The 18720-nt window shown below is 42.4% G+C and overlaps 1 protein-coding gene across 2 annotated transcripts in view; it reads right to left on the bottom strand.

Moving 5' to 3' along the window:
* Nucleotides 1–218: 218 nt before the first annotated feature.
* The window catches only part of FAM76A (family with sequence similarity 76 member A), a 38171-nt gene continuing 19669 nt past the window's right edge, over nt 219–18720 (bottom strand). The window contains exons 6-9 of one of the 2 annotated variants that reach the window (XM_031666068.1): nt 15548–15634; nt 8047–8182; nt 3709–3810; nt 219–2848 (exon numbers count right to left, since the gene is read on the bottom strand). In XM_031666068.1, coding sequence (XP_031521928.1) covers nt 2762–2848; nt 3709–3810; nt 8047–8182; nt 15548–15634 — 412 coding nt within the window. In that variant the 3' untranslated portion in view covers nt 219–2761. The remainder of the gene's footprint in view (nt 2849–3708; nt 3811–8046; nt 8183–15547; nt 15635–18720) is intronic. The other variant, XM_031666075.1, reaches the window with a different exon arrangement.

Here is an 18720-nt window from a genome sequence, read left to right as displayed (position 1 = left end):
CTCGAGCCTGGATGACTGAGGGAGACTCTTGTCTCAAAACAAAGTCATAGAAGAGAGAAAGAGAATGAGTTTATTCTCTAATGGACAGGAAATTCCCAATTAGCAGTTAGGCTTTTAATTTTTTAAGTCTACAAGCAAGACAAACTTTTCTAGGCTGAAGGGGATAATGGGGTATGTCTATTGGTAAATCAGCAAGAAATAAAAACAAAACCCAACAATTACACTTGAGTCAATATGAATTTTTATTAACACACATTTGTCAAAGTCTGTACAAACCAAAACATTCCTGTTTTAAAATGTCCATTATTACAAACATACAAAGAAACAAAAGGTGTTACCAAAAGTTAGCTACTCAATTTCATGGTAAAACAGTGTCATGATCTTTAAAAAGCAAAATTTCAAGACTGAGGTTTCTTCTTTCCCTTTTTGGAACTTACGGAAAGTTAGAAAATGTGTGAATTTACTTTATATTAAATGCCAAGACCTTAAAAAAAGATTTAGTATAAAACTAAATATGTTTTTATATTGTCATACATCATGTAACAGAATTTCAGTCCTCAAAATAAAATAAAAAAAAAACACCATGACTGTCATTTCCCCAATTTTTCTCCCATAGTCAGTGCAAATGCATCTGAAAAATATTATGACAGTTTATCTTTACCTAAAAGTTTCTCATTCAAAAACTTTACAAAACTATTTAGCACTGCCATTTCCCTTGCTTAGAAGGGAAAATTATATCCCCTAGTAGGGTGATATATAAGCGACATGGTCCACTGTATCCCTTATCAGAAGGAAACTACCATTTCCACATCTCTGTCCAATTATGTGTAGGACTCCATTTATGAGAATGCTATCACAAATTATAGAGCATCTGCTTCCAGGAAACGCCTAGAAGTTAAATTTAGTGCTACAATTTTTTGGTAGACTGAGGTACAAATGTTATCTGCCCTTATTATTATTTCTAACTTTAGTACCCCCTGCATAAATGATTCTAGGATAGTTGGTTTTGTTGTTTCATGGCACACATGACACACCCTAATTCCTTTCACAAACATCACAAAGAGGACCTGAGAGTATGCCTAGAAATGTAAATCTATCCCCTTTCCTGGAAAAGTAAATCCATGTGCCTACAGGGTTAAGAAGGGAAGACAGGCAGGGCACACATAACTCTGGTTGAGGCAAAGTGCTTCTGAGAAGCACCTGTTTTCAATACATATCCATGAAAAGCAGGGAGTGTATGGGCTCGGGTGGGTGAGGAGTGGGGAGAAGGTACAGTGATACCACTTTTCCCAATCAGACTCAGAGTCCTTACTAGAGCAGCTCATGCTGACCCCCAAAATTCTCTGTAGTTCAAATAATATTCCTTTTTTTTTTTTTTTTGAGACAGAGTCTCACTCCATTGCCCAGGCTGCAGTGCAGTGTTGCGATTTCAGCTCATTGCAACCTCCACCTCCTGGGTTCGAGCAATTCTTCTGCCTCAGTCTCCTGGGTAGCTGGGATTACAGGTGCGCACCACCAGTCCCGGCTAATTTTTGTATTTTTTTTTTTAGTAGAGATGGAGTTTCACCATGTTGGCCAGGATGGTTTCAAACTCCTAACCTCAAATGATCCACCCGCCTCGGCCTCCCAAATTGCTGGGATTACAGGCGTTCGAGCCACTGCGCCTGGCCATATTATTCCATTTTTAATCTGTTCATGTAAAAAAAAAAGTTCTCTGACAGCAGCCCAGTATGACAACTGATATAAGCAAATAAAGGATTTTATTTTTTAAAGAAGTGGCAGTGTTCAAATTTAAAATCAATCACATAAAACAATCAGGAAAAGGGTGGGGAGAGAAGTGTCCAGTACAACCTGGACAACCTTGCTTTCTGCCCTTACTTAAAAAGACAGACGGTTCAAATCTTTGCTACCTCCCTTAAGTATCTCCATAAATGCTCTTCCAAGAAATCCTCCAAAAGGCACTTAGCTCCATACTTATGCATTGAATTGTTTCACCTTAGCAATGTTTTTAAGACAAGGTAACAAAAAAGAAAAGATCTGATTATTTTACTAAAAGCTAGTGAATAGGACCTTTTTTTTCAAGAGGCATCACTTTTACAAGAACTAGCTAGGCTACCATTATTCCTTTATCAAGAAAAAGTTTCTTTTTTAAAAAATAAATAAAACTCTGGCTATACATAGTACAAAGTTCATACATAATACATCTGGAAAAAAACCCAAGAGTATACCCTGAAGCAAAAGGTTTATTGGAGAGAGAAAGCCTCTTCCATTATACCAAGTCTGAAGGTGGCAGTTTTCAAAGTTCAGAGGGTGGCAGTGATATATAATTAATGCCAAACAGTTTGCTCATGGGTATGGCAGGATGCAATGATGGACCAAAAAAAAAACCAAAAAAAACAAAAAACCATTCTGCACATTATACTGAGCAGTGACCACCACAAAAAAAAAAAATAATAAAATAATAAAAAAAAATAAAAAAAAAATAGAACCAAAATAGAGAGAGAAGAGGAAGAAGAAAAAGAAAAGTCCTAATAGTGAGAGAAACAGAGTGAGCTTGAAATCCCAAACACTCAAGCATGCAGTCTAACACAGCACAAACCAGGTGTTTCCATTCAGCCCACTGTAATCGCACAAAGAAGGATAACTGTAATAAAATAGAGATTTCTTAAGAAAGCTTGCAATTCCCACAGAACAGCCAGGTCTCCAACCCTAACCCTGGACAACTCCATTTGCTGTTGCTATGGAGCCTCCTTGAGGTGTGTCATGGAGAGGTTATAGCTCCTGACTTCTCTGACTTCTTGCTCTTGGACAAGGCAGCTGCCTGCTTCAGGAGCTCTCGGTTTTTGGCCTAAAGAAAAAAAAAATCAGTGTAAGAAGGATGTTTTAAACAGGATATAATGTTTTTTCATGCAGAATAAGTGCACATGCTAAGGCAGACGATGTGGAGGGTCAGAAAGAGACAAACAATTCTAGAGGTGGAAAACAACAGGAAGTTCTAGGGCTTGACACTTGGTTCAGGAAAAAAAAGTATTTGCCAGAGGTTAATCAGTGTACCTCAATCTCTTGGGACCCACTGTTACAAAGGGATGCTTTATGCAATACAAACTGTGGAGTGACTTCATGAGCTAGATAAACAGAATCTATAATTCAGACATCTGGAATCACATCTGGTTTATTCAAAAATCAAAGAACACACTTAATATTTCTACTGTTTTTGAGGGGGAAAAGATCAGAACACATCCAAGAGTGAAACAATACAAAGTATCTACAGGCTGGGCATGGTGGCTCACGCCTGTAATCCTAGCACTTTGTGAGGTTGAGGTGGGAGGATCGCTTGAAGCCAGGAGTTCAAGACTAGCTGAGGCAATACAGCGAGAGCCCATCTCTGCAAAAAAATTTTAAAATAAATTAGTGGGATAGGGTGGTATATGGCTGTGGTCTTCGCTACTTGGAAGGCTGAGGTGGGAGGATCACCAGAGCCTGGGAGGCTGAGGCTGCAGTGAGCCATGATCGTGCCACTGCTCTCCAGCCTGGGTGACAGAGAGAGAACCTGTCTCAAAAAAAAAAAAAAAAAAATCTAAAAAGGGGATTAACATGATTTGTCAATACTTTGAGAAAAAAATAAATCTATGAGATGATCACTTAAAATAGAATCAGCTAGGTATACCAGGTAGGTACACAATTTTAGCATGTAAAATAAGCAGTCACCTGCAATTGTTCTGTGACTTCTTTGTGGGTTTTCTCCATCTGGTTCATTTTGGCTCTCATCTGCGATTCCTGGTACTGAAAATCAGCCTTCAACTCTGTAATCTGAGGGAAACAAGGCAGAGTAACTAGAATAAATTTCTGTGCAATAAAAAAAATTTGCTTTCAGAGAGCTAAATGGTCACCCAAATTAATGAAACCCAGGGCTCTCCTGCAGATCCGTATCTAAATCAAAGCCAGGGAGTTCCACACTCTCTTTTCTCCTAAAGCTTTCCTAAAAATTACACAAAGTCCTGAACTAACATTTCTGAATATCTGAGAATAATAGCTGCTACCAATTACTGAACTTTTACTATGTTGTAGAAAAACTGATTACTTCAGCAGATCTTTATGATAACATTGTGAGGGTAGTAGTCCCATTTTATAGAGGAGAAAACTGATCTTTAGAAAGAGTTAAGTAATGTGGCCAAGATCATATACAGAGTTAGCAAGGGGCAGAGCTAGATTTCAAATCCCAGACCCTCTTCTGAATAGTTGACTACTATTCAAGGAAATTCTAAATCAGAGAGGTGATGTGTGAGCTGAGCTTTGAGATGTAGTAACAATAGGCACATAAGGTGAGCAGGAGGGCATCTAAACAGAGAACAGTATAGGCACAGACAGATAAATGTGAGATAACAGAGATTATCTGGATGGCTGATGAGGTTGGAGAGATGGGCAGGTATTATGCTAAAGAGCCCGTATTCCAAGCTGAGGAGTGTGACCTTGATCCTGAAAGCTTTGGGAAACAATCTATTTGTTTTTGCTCCTTTAAAAACCCTAACTCTGGGCCAGACGCGGTGGCTCATGCCTGTAATCCCAGCACTTTGAAAGGCCAAAAGGGTGGAACACTTAAGCTCAGGAGTTTGAGACCAACATGGACAACATGGTGAAATGCCATGTCTACAAAAAAAAAAAAAAAAAGACAAAAATTAAAATAGCTGGGCGTGGTGCTGTGCGCCTGCAGTCCCAGCTACTTAGAGGACTGAGGTGGGAGGATCACTTGAGCCAGGGAAGTTGAGTTTACAGTGAGCTGAGATTGCACCACTGCCCAACAGCCTGGGCAACAGAGCAAGCCCCTGTCTCAAAAAAATAAAAATAATAAATAAAAACTCTCTCTCTGCAAAGCAGTAGAAACAAGTGTTCATCTTGTCCCTGTTTTACCGAAATCCTTTTATGTGCCATTCTGATCTAGTCCATAGAGAGAATATACTTGGGCCATTTTCACTTGACAGTCATGTAGTTATGTGAAAGAACACAGATCTCTTCCCATGAATTTCCACCTTCCTAGCAGGAGAAAGCATAGCACAGTAGAAAGAACAGTAGAGTCAGAAAGATTTCCAGTCTCTTGTTCCGCCATTTACTAGCTGTATGGTTTGGACATATTAACCTCTTTGGGTCTGTTTCCTCATCTGTAAAATGAGGTAGAAATTACATGAATGCAAGAAAGGAATTTACATCAATGTCTTAGCTATTCAGAATGAATCACAGCATTCTGAACTTGGCACAAGACAACATAAAGAGCCAGGGGAGGGAATTAGAAACCCCTAAGAAGAAAAATACTGGCGGCATTCTTAATCTATGAAATGATTATAACAATTCCTACCTCAAAGACTTTTTTTTTTTTTTTTGAGACGGAGTCTTGCTATGTCGCCCAGGCTAGAGTGCAGTGGCACGATCTTGGTTCACTGCAAGCTCCACCTCCCGGGTTCACGCCATTCTCCTGCCTCAGCCTCCTGAGTAGCTGGGACTACAGGCGCCTGCCACCACTCCCGGCTAATTTTTTGTATTTTTAGTAGAGATGGGGTTTCACCATGTTAGCCAGGATGGTCTCGATCTCCTGACCTCATGATCCACCCACCTCGGCCTCCCAAAGTTCTAGGATTACAGGCATGAGCAACCAAGCCCAGCCTCAAAGGCTTATTATAAGAATAAACAGGCCGGGTGTGGTAGCTCATGCCTGTAATCTCAGCACTTTGGGAGGCCGAGGCGGGCGGGTCACTCGAGGTCAGGAGTTCAAGACCAGCCTGGCCAACATGGTGAGACCCCCATCTCTATGAAAAATACAAAGATTAGCTGGCCATGGTGCCACGTGCCTGTAATCCAAGCCACTCAGGAGGTTGAGGCAGGAGAATCACTTGAACCCAGGGAGGTAGAGGTTGCAGTGAGCAGAGATTGCACCACTGCACTCCAGCTTGGGTGACAGAGAGAGACCCTGTCTCAAACAAAAACAAAAACAAAAACCAGCCAGGCATGGTGGCGGGCGCCTGTAGTCCCAGCTACTCAGGAGGCTGAGGAATGAGAATTGCTTAAACCCAGGAGTCAGAGGTTGCAGTGAGCTGAGATCGCACCACTGCACTCCAGCCTGGGTTACAGAGCAAGACTCTGTCTTTAAAGAAAAAAAAAAAAAAAGGAATAAATGAGTTAATACATATAAAGCACTTAAAACAGAGTCAGGCATGAAGTTACATCCAATAAAAGTTAGCTATTATTATTATAATATTAAGGCAAAATGAGATATTATTTTTTGTTTGTTTTTGGAGACAGGGTCTGGCTCTGTCACCCACAGGCTGGAGTGCAGTGGTATGATCACGGCTCACCACAGCCTTGACCTTCCGGGCTGAGGTGATCCTCCCACCTTAACCTCCCAAGTAACTGGGACCACAGGTGCACACCATCAAGCCCTGCTAATTTTTGTATTTTTTTGCAAAGATGAGGTTTCACCAATGGCCCAGGCTGGTCTTGAATTCCTGGGCTCAAGCAATCTGCCTGCCTTAGCTTCCCGAAGTGTTGGGATTACAGGTGTGAGCCACTGCACCCAGCCTAAAAATGAGATACTATTTAGAAAACCTGAAAACAAGATAAGAGACATGAATCAGAGTAAGAATGTAAAAAAGGAAGATAACTATCAGACCATAATAAGACTGGTCTTATTCTGAAGATATTAATGTGGAGATATTAGAAATATAAGGTAGAAGATATTCTGATGTGAAAATAAAATATTAACACTGAGGCCAGGCGCAGTGGCTCACGCCTGTAATCCCAACACTTTGGGAGGATGAAGCAGGCAGATCACTTGAGATCAAGAGTTTGAGACCAGCCTGGCCAGCACGGTGAAACCCCGTCTCTACTGAAAATAGAAAAATTAGTCAGGCATGGTGGCGGGCACCCGTAATCCTAGCTACTTGGGAGGCTGAGGTAGGAGAATCGCTTGAACTCGAGAGGTAGAGGTTGCAGTGAACCTGGGCAACAGAGACTCTGTCTCAAAAAACAAAAAATGAAAAAAAGAATATTAATACTGAAGATAAATTAAGATTAAAATATTAACATATTAAAGATGGGTCACTTAGTAACAGACTTGTTAGCAGTGGAATCACAGTGACGTAAGAGTCATGGCAGAAGGCCCACGTGAACACTGTTCAGGGAAGAGGAAGAACTGGCCCGTGAACTTTGCGTATTATTGTCCCACAGACATGGCCACCCCCATAATAAGAGAAGGAGACATTAGGTTCTTTTCGCTGGACAGAATCGAACATTCCAGTTACATAACTACCTCCTCTTGTCCCAACTCTATGCTTATTCAGCACCACCTGATTACAGCCTTTCCAGGTAGCTCATGCCAAGAACACTGTGCTGTTACATGCTCCGCTGTGAACTGAGATGTGAACACTGTTTTTTTAAATACATTGTCTCTATAAGCTCAGTTAACAAATGTCCTCTCTGAGGCCAGGGGCAGTGGCTCACGTTTGTAATCCTAGCACTTTGGGAGGCCGAGGTGGAAGGATCACGTAAGACCAGGAGTTCAAGACCAGTCTGGGCAACATAGTAAGTCCATGTCTCTACAAAAAAATTTTTTAAATTGACCGGGTACAGTGGCACATGCCTGTAGTCCCAGCTACTCAGGGGGCTGAGATGGGAGGACTGCCTGAGCCTGGAAGGTAGAGACTGCGTAGCCATGATCGTGCCACTGCACTCCAGCCACTCCAGCCAGGGTGACACAGCTGAGACCCTGTCTCAAAAACAAAACAAAACAAAATAAAATGTCCTCTCTGAGAAATGGAAGCTGCAAGTACTGAGAAAAATCCGTTTTTTGAGCCCAATTGACTGGAGTAATGCCATCCCAAGAGTCATCTTGGCAGACAACCAGCCTCTCCCCAGGATATCCCAACCTGGACATAGGCTCTCAAAGTGTCAATGTTAAGTACCCAACAAACATCAGTTTTAAAAAGTTATTATCATGTCCCATACCACATTTCTCACCCTCACATCATTCTGGTCAGAGAGGAATAAAATAAACCATACCTTCTTCTCTTTCTCTAAAATCATTTGATCCTTTTGATGCAACATCTTCTTCAGGGTAGCCACTTCTTCCTTCAGTTGGGCAATGATGACAAAGTGGTCAGTGCCTGGTGAGTCCAGAGCCAGGTCTGGGGAGAAGCTAGATTTGAAAATCAGGGGAAAATATTGTAACTTGGATGGATAAACTTTTCCCTACCTGAGGATGCATCCTAGACTACTTGACTGCAAGCTCCTCAAGAGCAGGAATCCTAGCATCAAGCACATTGCACCACACATGCTGGGCTCAACGGCACTTGCTGAACTGAACTGCAGAGGTAAGGTGGCCATCAGATAACTCTACAAACCAAAGCCACAACCTGGCAGCATCCCTGCAGCATCTTCTCTCACATTTAGGACTAAAATAAATGCCACATCCCAAGAGCTAAGGATACTGTTTCAGGTTCCTTGAAGATCCCCAATGATGTACTAGAAAAACAGTCCTAATTTTTGTGATTAGATAAATTCCTTAGAATTCCAGATAAATTATAAACTGTGAGCTCATGCATTTTTCTTTAATGCTCCACTCAGAGCTCGTCTTTCAGGGCCTTGTCTTCTGTCTCAAAGCACCACAATGCAGTCAGTGTATCTGCCGAGAAGCTGCTGGATTCCCACCCAGGAGCAGTCAGTTCTTTTTCAAAAAAGATGAAACAGGAATGAAGCCAGCTTCCCCTACACTACAAATGGCTTGCAGATTGTCATTTCCAATATCAGGAATTTGGTAACATTGCATTAGGAAAGGAACCAAGAGGTGGCAAATTCCAGAGTCACAACACAACTTGGGCTTTCAACAGATTCCTCCCAATAACAGCATTGGAGCACTCCATTTTGTCCAAGTGCCAGGTGGACTCTATGTCCTTTTAGCAGAGCCTCTTAAGAAGGGACAGTTTGGGGCCGGGCGCGGTGGCTCAAGTCTGTAATCCCAGCACTTTGGGAGGCCGAGACGGGCGGATCACGAGGTCAGGAGATCGAGACCATCCTGGCTAACATGGTGAAACCCCGTCTCCACTAAAAAAAAAATACAAAAAACTAGCCGGGCGAGGTGGCAGGCTCCTGTAGTCCCAGCTACTCGGGAGGCTGAGGCAGGAGAATGGCGTAAACCTGGGAGGCGGAGCTTGCAGTGAGCAGAGATCCGGCCACTGCACTCCAGCCTGGGTGATAGAGCGAGACTCCGTCTCAAAAAAATAAATAAAAAAGAAGGGACAGATGGCCGGGCACGGTGGCTCACGCCTGTAATCCCAGCACTTTGGGAGGCCGAGGTGGGTGGATCACAAGGTCAGGAGATCAAGACCACGGTGAAACCCCGTCTCTACTAAAAACACAAAAAATTATCCGGGCACGGTGGTGGGCGCCTGTAGTCCCAGCAACCCAGGACGCTGAGGCAGGACAATGGCGTGGACCATGAATCTGTGAGGCAGAGCTTGCAGTGAGCCGAGATCGCGCCACTGCACTCCAGCCTGGGGGACAGAGCGAGACTCCATCTCAAAAAAAAAAAAAAGAAGGGACAGTTTTAGGCCAGGCTCGGTGGCTCATGCCTATAATCCCAGCACTTTGGGAGGCCAAGGCAGGCGGATCACCTGAGGTCGGGAGTTAGAGACCAGCCTGAACAACATGGAGAAACCTCGTTTCTACTAAAAATACAAAATTAGCTGGGTGTGGTGGTGCATGCCTGTAATCCCAGCTGCTCGGGAGACTGAGGCAGGAGAATCTCTTGAACCCGGGAGGCGGAGGTTGCAGTGAGCCAAGATTGCGCCTTTGCACTCCAGACTGGGCAACAAGAGCAAACTCCGTCTCAAAAGAAAAAAAGAAAGAAAAAGAAGGGATGGTTTCACGAAATCTGCAAAACCCCAAAATTATATGTACAATCTCGTCTACACATATAATGGGTGGTTTTTAGAGTGAGGATCCATAGCTTTCAATGGCCAGTCACAAATGCCTCAGACTCAAAACAAGTTAAGGAATCACTGCCAAGAGGGTCAAATCCTGTTCTCTAGAGAGTTCCCAAAGAACGCTCTTTACTTTTCCCAGGACAATCTTTGAAGTAAAACACAAACCTGTTTTTCCTAAGCAGACACTGGAATACTCATTCTCAACTCCCTAGATATAGCAACAACTCACAGTTCTTATATCCTAAACCACGTCTAAGAGCCAACATTTCTCTACACAGGAAGAAACTCCAAATAGCAAGCCTAACCAGTGGACAAACTACCTCACAGTTACCAAGTCAAACATTTCTATGGCTAGAATAGGAAGATATAGATATTCGACAAGAATATTCCTACCCTCCTCTCAGTCTACATGAAGCATATGAGAAGACTGTCAGAGGAAGAATGAATCAATGTTCTCATAACTAAAGAATGGATGGAATTACTGCGTAACAAAAATAAATGCAAAATCATAAAACAAGGCACGCAGGAGAAAGTACTGAAAGGAACTATTACCATCTCTACTAGTTTCAGATCTGGAAGCACCCTTATAGCTGCAGTCTCACATCTGTTTCAATACCTGCTAAGGACCTTTCTTCAACTGAATAGAGTCTATTTAAACCCATAACTAGAGTAATAAGCTAACGTAAGTAACTTTTTGCTGTCCCCAAACTCCTAATGCCCTATCCTTCCTGCTTCTTGTGAGAGGATTCCCCCCATACCAATAAATAGTTGACGAAACCCATCCTTTCTATCCTGTGTTAGGAACTGGCCTCACTCTCTCTTTTTTTCTTTTCTTTTTTTTTTTTTTTTGAGACAGAGTTTCGCTCTTGTTGCCTAGGCTGGAGTGCAATGGTGTGATCTCGGCTTACCACAACCTCCGGCTCACCACAACTTCTGCCTCCCAGGTTCAAGTGATTCTCCTGCCTCAGCCTCTCAAGTACCTGGGATTACAGGCATGTGCCACCACACCTGGCTAATTTTTGTATTTTTAGTGGAGACAGCATTTCTCCATGTTGGTCAGGCTGGTCTCGAACTCCCGACCTCAGATGATCCACCCGCCTCGGCCTCCCAAAGTGCTGGGATTACAGGCGTGAGCCACTACGCCCAGCCCTCACTCTCTAATTCCTGGTTCAGTAAGAACTGCTAGAAATGAAAAAAGATGGCTAGGGTAACAAGGCAAAAAAACCAGTCTCTTTCCTAATGGCTCCAATGACAGGGAACTACTACTTCTCCAGAAAAACTGTCTTTTACAAAAGCTCATAATGTAAGAACAATTTTCTTGGGTTGACCCAAAACCTGCCTCTCTATAACCCTACATATGGTCCTGAGACTGTCCTCAAAGGCTATACAGATTAAGTCTAATCTTCCAGGCACATTTCAGGGGAGGATAAAATGAAACTATGAGTTAAAAAAAAGAATGTCTTTTAGAAACAGTAAACCACAAGCTGTGCCTGAGTGCCACCAGCTGTTGCGGCTGCTTTTTTGATTGCCTATGGAACAACAAACAAGCATGATTAAAAAGTAGCCAGTGTATTTTCTAGAGGGAAGAAAACTAGAAATTAACTTAGATTTTCCTAAAATTGAAAAGTTTTTGTCACAATTTCAACAAATAAATTAGGACACATTGAGACAGAGACTGTGGATTTTGTAGGATACTTAGAAAAAAAAGACTAAAGCATCTTATTATAAAGCCATTTTTGAAAGCTAAAATGTGTTCTGTCTGAACAAAATGGAAGGCTAATGGATAAAGAAAAAGAGGAGGAAAAATAATCAAACATACCTCAGTATTAAATAAGTAAGAGAAGATAATGTGGTAGTATAGAAAGGTCAATGAAAAACCATTAGGCAGCAATTTGCAGAAAACATGGGGAATAAAAATAAAAGAATAAGAGCATAAATTTAAAAGTATATGAATATTTTAGGGGCTGAGTGTGGTGGCTCATGCCTATAATCCCAGCATGTTGGGAGGCCAAACCAGGAGGATCACTTGAGGCCAGGAGTTTAAGACTCTGTCTACAAAAAAAAATTAGCTGAGTGTGGTGGCATGTACCTGTAGTCCCAGCTATTTGGGAGGCTGGGGTGGGAGGATCATTTGAGTCCAGAAGGTCAAGGCTGCAGTGAGCCATGATCGTGCCACAGCACTCCAGCCTGGGTGACAAAGTGAGACCTTGTCTCAAAAGAAAAAAAAAAAAAGCCAGGCATAGTGGCTCATTCTTGTAATCCCAGCACTTTGGGAGGCCAACGTAGGAGGATCGCTTGAGCCCAGGAGTTCAGGACTGACCTGAGTAACATGCTGAAACCCTGTTTCTACAAAAAATACAAAAATTAGGCGGCATGGTGGTGCACGTCTGTAGTCCCAGCTACTTGGGAGGCTTAGGTGGAAGGATCACTTGAGCCCAGGAGGTCGAGGCTGCAGTGAGCCAAGATCATGCCACTGCACTCCAGCCTGGGCAACAGGGTGAGACCCTGTCTCAAAAAAAAAAAAAAAAAAAAAAAAAAAAAAAAAAAAAAAAGAAAAGAAATAGGTAGCCAGTGAAATTTTGGTTTGGATGACATTAAAAAAGGACTGTCAAAAAAAAGTCAGAATGCTTTTTTCAAGGCAAAGTAAATGCAGGGAAAAATACCCACAAAAAGTAAAGAGGACAGCAAAGTGGAATTTATCTTGTGTTATGAACATTTAAAAACAAGAAAAGCAAACAAGTAGAATAGAATGTTAAAAATGCTAATGCAGAACATTTCAAATGGAATTTATATGGGTATGAAAATAGTTTTTGTGACAGCAGAAAACATTTCCAAATTTTCAAATTATAAATTACTTAGAAAAATAAATTAGCATGTCATTTTAAGGAAAAACTTATCTCTCCTACCTTTTTTTTTTTTTGAGACAGAGTCTCACTGCCTCGGCTCAAGTGCAGTGGCGCAATCATGGCTCACTGCAGCTCAACTTCCCCAGGCTCAGGTGGTCCTCCCACCGCAGCCTCCTGAGTAGCTGGAAGGCACACACCACCATGCCCAGCTAATCTTTGTATGTTTTGTAGAGATGGGGTTTCATCATGTTGCCCAGGCTGGTCTCAAACTCCCGGGTGATTCACTAGCCTTGGCCTCCCAAAGTGCTGGGACTGCATGTGTGAACAACTGTGCCTGGTCAAAATGATCATTTAATATCTTTTCTGGAGGACATCATGAAAGACCATGTACCTATGTCAAGGATCAGCTTCCAACCTGAGGAAAACATCATTGCTGATGACTGGATGCAATAAAACTCTGAATACAAAACTTGAGTTTTTAGCTTGGTGTATCCATAGCAATGGACAGCAAGAATAGCGGCAGTATCTCAGAAACAAAATAAGCTAATAGAAAGTGAACCTGGCCGGGCGTGGTGGCTCACGCCTGTAATCCCAGCACTTTGGGAGGCCGAGGCGGGCGGATCACGAGGTCAGGAGATCAAGACCATCCTGGCTAACACGGTGAAACCCCGTCTCTACTAAAAATACAAAAAAAAGTTAGCCGGGCGTGGTGGCGGGCACCTGTAGTCCCAGCTACTCAGGAGGCTGAGGCAGGAGAATGGCGTGAACCTGGGAGGTGGAGCCTGCAGTGAGCCAAGATTGCGCCACTGTACTCTGGGCGACAAACCGAGACGCCGCCTCAAAAAAAAAAAAAAAAAAAAAGAAAGTGAACTTTAAGGACTGGTCGGTTAAACTGGAGGATACGAACGAGCTTTTTCCAGGTCATTCAAACACAGCCTGGATCATAAATGAGCACAAAACAGAAATGAATCTAAAGGCATAGGTCTTGGCTTAGGCCTTTATAAAGCAGGGCATTCAAAAAGTTCATTCCTTGAAGTAGTTTTTGCAGGGTCACATGCGCTGGCAGAGGTGATGGACAACCTGTGCCACATCTCTTTCTTCACAAGGGCCAGACTAGCTTCTGAGAGAACAGTAAAGCTGGCCAGAAAGATGATCTTTATGGTTCCTCCCCCCATGTAATCTGACTACCTAAATTAAGCATTCCAGAAGGTTCAATTCAAGAAGTTTAAAATCAATGAAACTAGTTCAAACTAGTTCTAAAAACCTTGTAGAATCTGAAAGCAAGTTAACAAAAAAGGCAATGGGAAAGAATTTTTTGTTTCCCTCTAAATAAAATCAGTCCTGGTAAGCCTATATGCTGGTCTGCTCCTATATCCACTACTGGCTGGGAAAGAGAACTGTGAATGGGTGGAGTTTTCAGAATGGAGATGATTTCTTTTTTTTTTTTTTTTTTTTTTTTTGAGACGGAGTCTCGCTGTGTCTCCCAGGCTGGAGTGCAGTGGCGTGATCTCGGCTCACTGCAAGCTCCGCCTCCTGGGTTCAGGCCATTCTCCCGCCTCAGCCTCCCAAGTAGCTGGGACCACAGGCGCCCACCACCACACCCGGCTAGTTTTTTTGTATTTTTAGTAGAGACGGGGTTTCACCATGTTAGCCAGGATAGTCTCGATCTCCTGACCTCGTGATCCACCCGCCTCGGCCTCCCAAAGTGCTGAGATTACAGGCTTGAGCCACCGCGCCCGGCCCAGAATGGAGATGATTTCAAGGATCTTAGGAAGTGTGTCAGGTGGTTTCACTTCGGGATGCCCAGGCCTGAGGAACAGGAAAATGGTTGGTCCCAAGACTTTTGTTGAGAAGCAGCCCACTGTACCAACACAGATGGGACACTCTGGATATTAGGACCCAAGCAGCTCACAAGAGGAAGTATCACTGAGGAGGGGAGAGGGAAGTGAGGACTAAAAGTATGCATTTAGACTGGCTTGAAATGAAATACAAATATGCAAATGAATCTCATTCTCTCCTGATCCAGAATCTGCGCTGGGCTGGCTTTCTGAATGTTAAGGAAGTATGGATCCTCACAAATTTGGCAGCATTGCCTTATTCCCAACCTGTTTTTACCTCTCAAGATCAACTCCTCTTCTGCCTGCAGGAGGACATGGGCACAGATCACAAAGAAAAGGATCCAGCTCTGGACTTCTTAGAATTACTGTAGGGAAGGCTAGGCAAGGTGGCTCCTGCCTGTAATCCCAGCACTTTGGGAGGCTGAGGTGGGTGGATCACTTGAGGCCAGGAGTTTGAGTCAACATGGTGAAACTAAATGTACAAAAATTAGCTGGGCATGGTGGCACCCCTGTAATTCCAACTACTCGGGAGACTGAGGCATGAGAATTGCTTGAATCCAGGAGAGAGGTTGCAGTGAGCTAAAATCACACCACTGCACTCCAGCCTGAACGACAGAGTGAGACTCTGTCTCTAAAAAAAAAAACAAAAAGAATTAGGAATTAGTGTAGGGGAATAATTTAGTGGACTGCAGAATTCAACTGCTATTAAATCAAGTTACAAGTTCTTATCTTTTAATGACAAGATTAGATTTATAAACAAATATCAGTACTGCTTTCTTATAAGATGCACTGACAGCCATAGACTAATTCCAAGGCAGACCCTAAAACGTATTCCTGTTTCAGGAACTGTGTATGTATGTCAAATGTGTGCGCACACATACTCCAACTGGCTCACCTGTCTCCATTAGTTGTGATTGACTCAAACTTGGACTTTTTCTTTGGGATTTCATTTTGAATTGAAGATGTAGAAAGTGTTTTCTGGCTTTTAATGGCAAAAATAGAGAGACACACATTAGAAATCAAAGATTAACAAAACATCACAATGAAAGTCTGTCAAATAGACCAATGTAAGATAGCAGCTCTACTATGCAAGAGCTAATAATTCTCGATTAATAATCTACCAAGGTGATGATTTTGTAGGCCTGGATGGATGGGTAGCTAGTTTCCACAGGATCAAAAAAAAAAAAAATTCTTGGCCTTAATTAATTAAATATTACCTGCTTTATTAATAACCATGAGAACAAAAATCAATAAAACTTCAATAAGAAGTATAATCTGTCTTCTAGTTTAAAAAGTTCTTTTACATTCACTGTCTCACATGCATCTTATAATTCTGTGAGGTAGAGGTAAGTTATTATTTCTACTGTGCAGAAATAGCTCAAGATCAACTTATCTACCAAAGGACATATAGCTAGTAGTAGTAAAGTAAAGAAACCAGGTCAATATATTTGAACTCCTAGTCTACTTTTTTTTTTTTTTTTTGAAATGGAGTCTCACTCTGTCACCCAAGCTGGAGTGCAGTGGCACGATCCTGGTTCACTGCAACCTCTGCTTCCTGGCTTCAAGTGATCCTTCCACCTCAGCCTCTCGAATAGCTGGGACTAAAGGTGCGTGCCACCACACCCAGCTAATTTCATATTTTTTGGTAGAGACAAGGTTTCACCATGTGGGCCAGGTTAGTCTCAAACTCCTGACCTCAAGTGATCCACCTGCCTTGGCCTCCCAAAGTACTGGGATTACAGGCGTGAGCCACCACATCCGGCCAGTCTAGTTCTTCTTCACTATATTTGTGTTAACCTACTGGTATTTCAGTCACACTACAAGACTAAAAATCAGTTTTAGCCCCAATAAGTTCACTCAAAACTGGTCTTGAAACAAAAGCTGGAGGTCTGTCTCTGCTATGCAATCCTTTGACTCTGATTGGTGTTCAACTGCGAAGTCCAAAGGATTCCTCAGACCTTTTCTTACTTGACCTCTTTTCAGCATTTGATACCACTGATACTGCATCCTTCTTCAAATGTTCTCCTGGTTTGGTCAGCCCACTTTTGTGACAGCTGCTTCTTAGTTCCTAATCCTTAAATACTGAATGCTTTTAGAGTTCTGTTCTCAGCCCGGAATCTGAATTATATCATTTAAGAGCATGATTTTAACAACTACCTATCATAGTGGTTGGAAATGGTGTTAACTGTATCACCTGCATTAGAATCATCTGGGATGTTTATAAAATAATGTAGATTCCTGGACTCCATCCTAGTTCCTACTGAATTAAATTATGGGGTGGGACTGCTGCAGGAATCTGCTTTTTAATATTTTTTAATTTTAGAGAGAGTGTCTTGTTCTGGTGCCCAGGCTGGAGTGCAATGGCATAATCATGGCTCACGGCAAGCCTTGAACTCCAAGGCTCAAAACAATCCTCCTAACTCAGCCACCCAAGTAGCTGGGACTACAGGTGTGTGCCACCATACCTGGCTAATATTGTTTTTTGTAGAGATGGGGTCTCACTATGTTGCTCCTGCTGGTCTCAAACTCCTGGCCTCAAGCAACCCTCCCGCCTCGGCCTCCCAGAGTGTTGGGTTTACGGGTGTAAGCCAGCCAATGTATCTGGCCAGAATCTGCATTTTCAAATAATCCCTACCCCCAGTGATTCTTTTTACTGTTGTTGTTTCTTTTTGACACAGAGTCTCACTCTGTCACCCAGCCTGGAGTGTGGGGACGCGATCTCAACTTACTTCAACCTCCGCCTCCTGGGTTCAAGCAATTCTCCTGCCTCAGCCTCCTGAGTAGCTGGGATTACAGGCACGCACCACTATACCTGGCTAATCTTTGTATTTTTTGTTTTAGTAGAAACAGGGTTTCACCATGTTCGTCAGGCTGGTCTCAAACTCCTGACCTCGTGATCCACCCGCTTCAGCCTCCCAAAGTGCTGGGATTACAGGCGTGAGCCACCACGCCCAGCCAGATTCTTATGTGCTACCTATGGCCCATGTCCAAACCTCTCTTCTAAGTTCTAGGCTAAGCTCCTAAAAGTAATTCTTCATGCTTCAAACTCAACCTTTCAAAACTAAACATATTCTCTCCGCTTCCTACATTGTCTCTCAGTTAAGGATCTATCTATTCACCCAAATAAAAAACCCGGGAATTATCCTTTACTTACTCAGTTCTTGCCCATGTGTCTGTTCATCAGATTATCTAAGTTTCTCATAATTCTCCATCCAAAACATCTTCCTGAATCAGCCTTTTCAATCTTCCACTGCCACTGCCTCAGGTGAGGTTCTTGTTTTAACATCTCTTACCCAGACTCTTAGAAAAAAGGCTTTTATATTTTATATAATTTTATAATTTATATAATTTATATTTATATATAAATTAACCCCCAGTCCCTTTTTCCTCCAATGCATTCTCCACACTAGTCAGGGTTAATTTTTTAAATGAAGATTTGGTCTCTCCTCTGCATAGACCCTTCAATAGCTTCCCACTAACACCCTGACCTTAGGATTAAGTTTACATTCCTTACCAGGATGCAGGACCCCTTTTTCCTTCCATTCCCCAGCTCCCAGCCAAAAGCTCCAGTAATATAAAAGGACTTACAATTCTCCAGGGTTCCATGTGGTCTCATGCCCTCCATGCCTTTGCAAATGCTATTTTCTTAGCCTAGAATGCCTCTGCCCATTCCATCCCTAAGGATTCCAACTCACCCTAAGATATAGCTCTAATGCCAGCTCTTCTCCAAGCCTGCTTGCCCGACTTCTCAAGGCAGTTCATTACTACCCTCATATCTGCATTCTTGACATGTTTCCACTGTGGTACCCATTACATTATACTAAGATCATCTGTTTATAAGTCTGTCTTTCCTACCAGACTGCATACTCTTGGAGAACAGCATGACTTGTACTTAGCTCTTCATTCCCACCAGCATCCCTGACCCATGAGAGTACTTAATGCTTGCTGATTAAACAAAGTCATAATGGTAATAACAAAACAAACAAACAAACAAACAAAACCTGAAATGTATTGAATATTTCCTATATGCCAGTTATAAAAACAATCACTGTGCATGTACTAATTTAT

Source organism: Papio anubis, chromosome 1 (assembly GCF_008728515.1).
Source record: "Papio anubis isolate 15944 chromosome 1, Panubis1.0, whole genome shotgun sequence".
NCBI lineage: Eukaryota > Metazoa > Chordata > Mammalia > Primates > Cercopithecidae > Papio > Papio anubis.
This window is presented reverse-complemented; position numbering and strand designations above follow the sequence as displayed.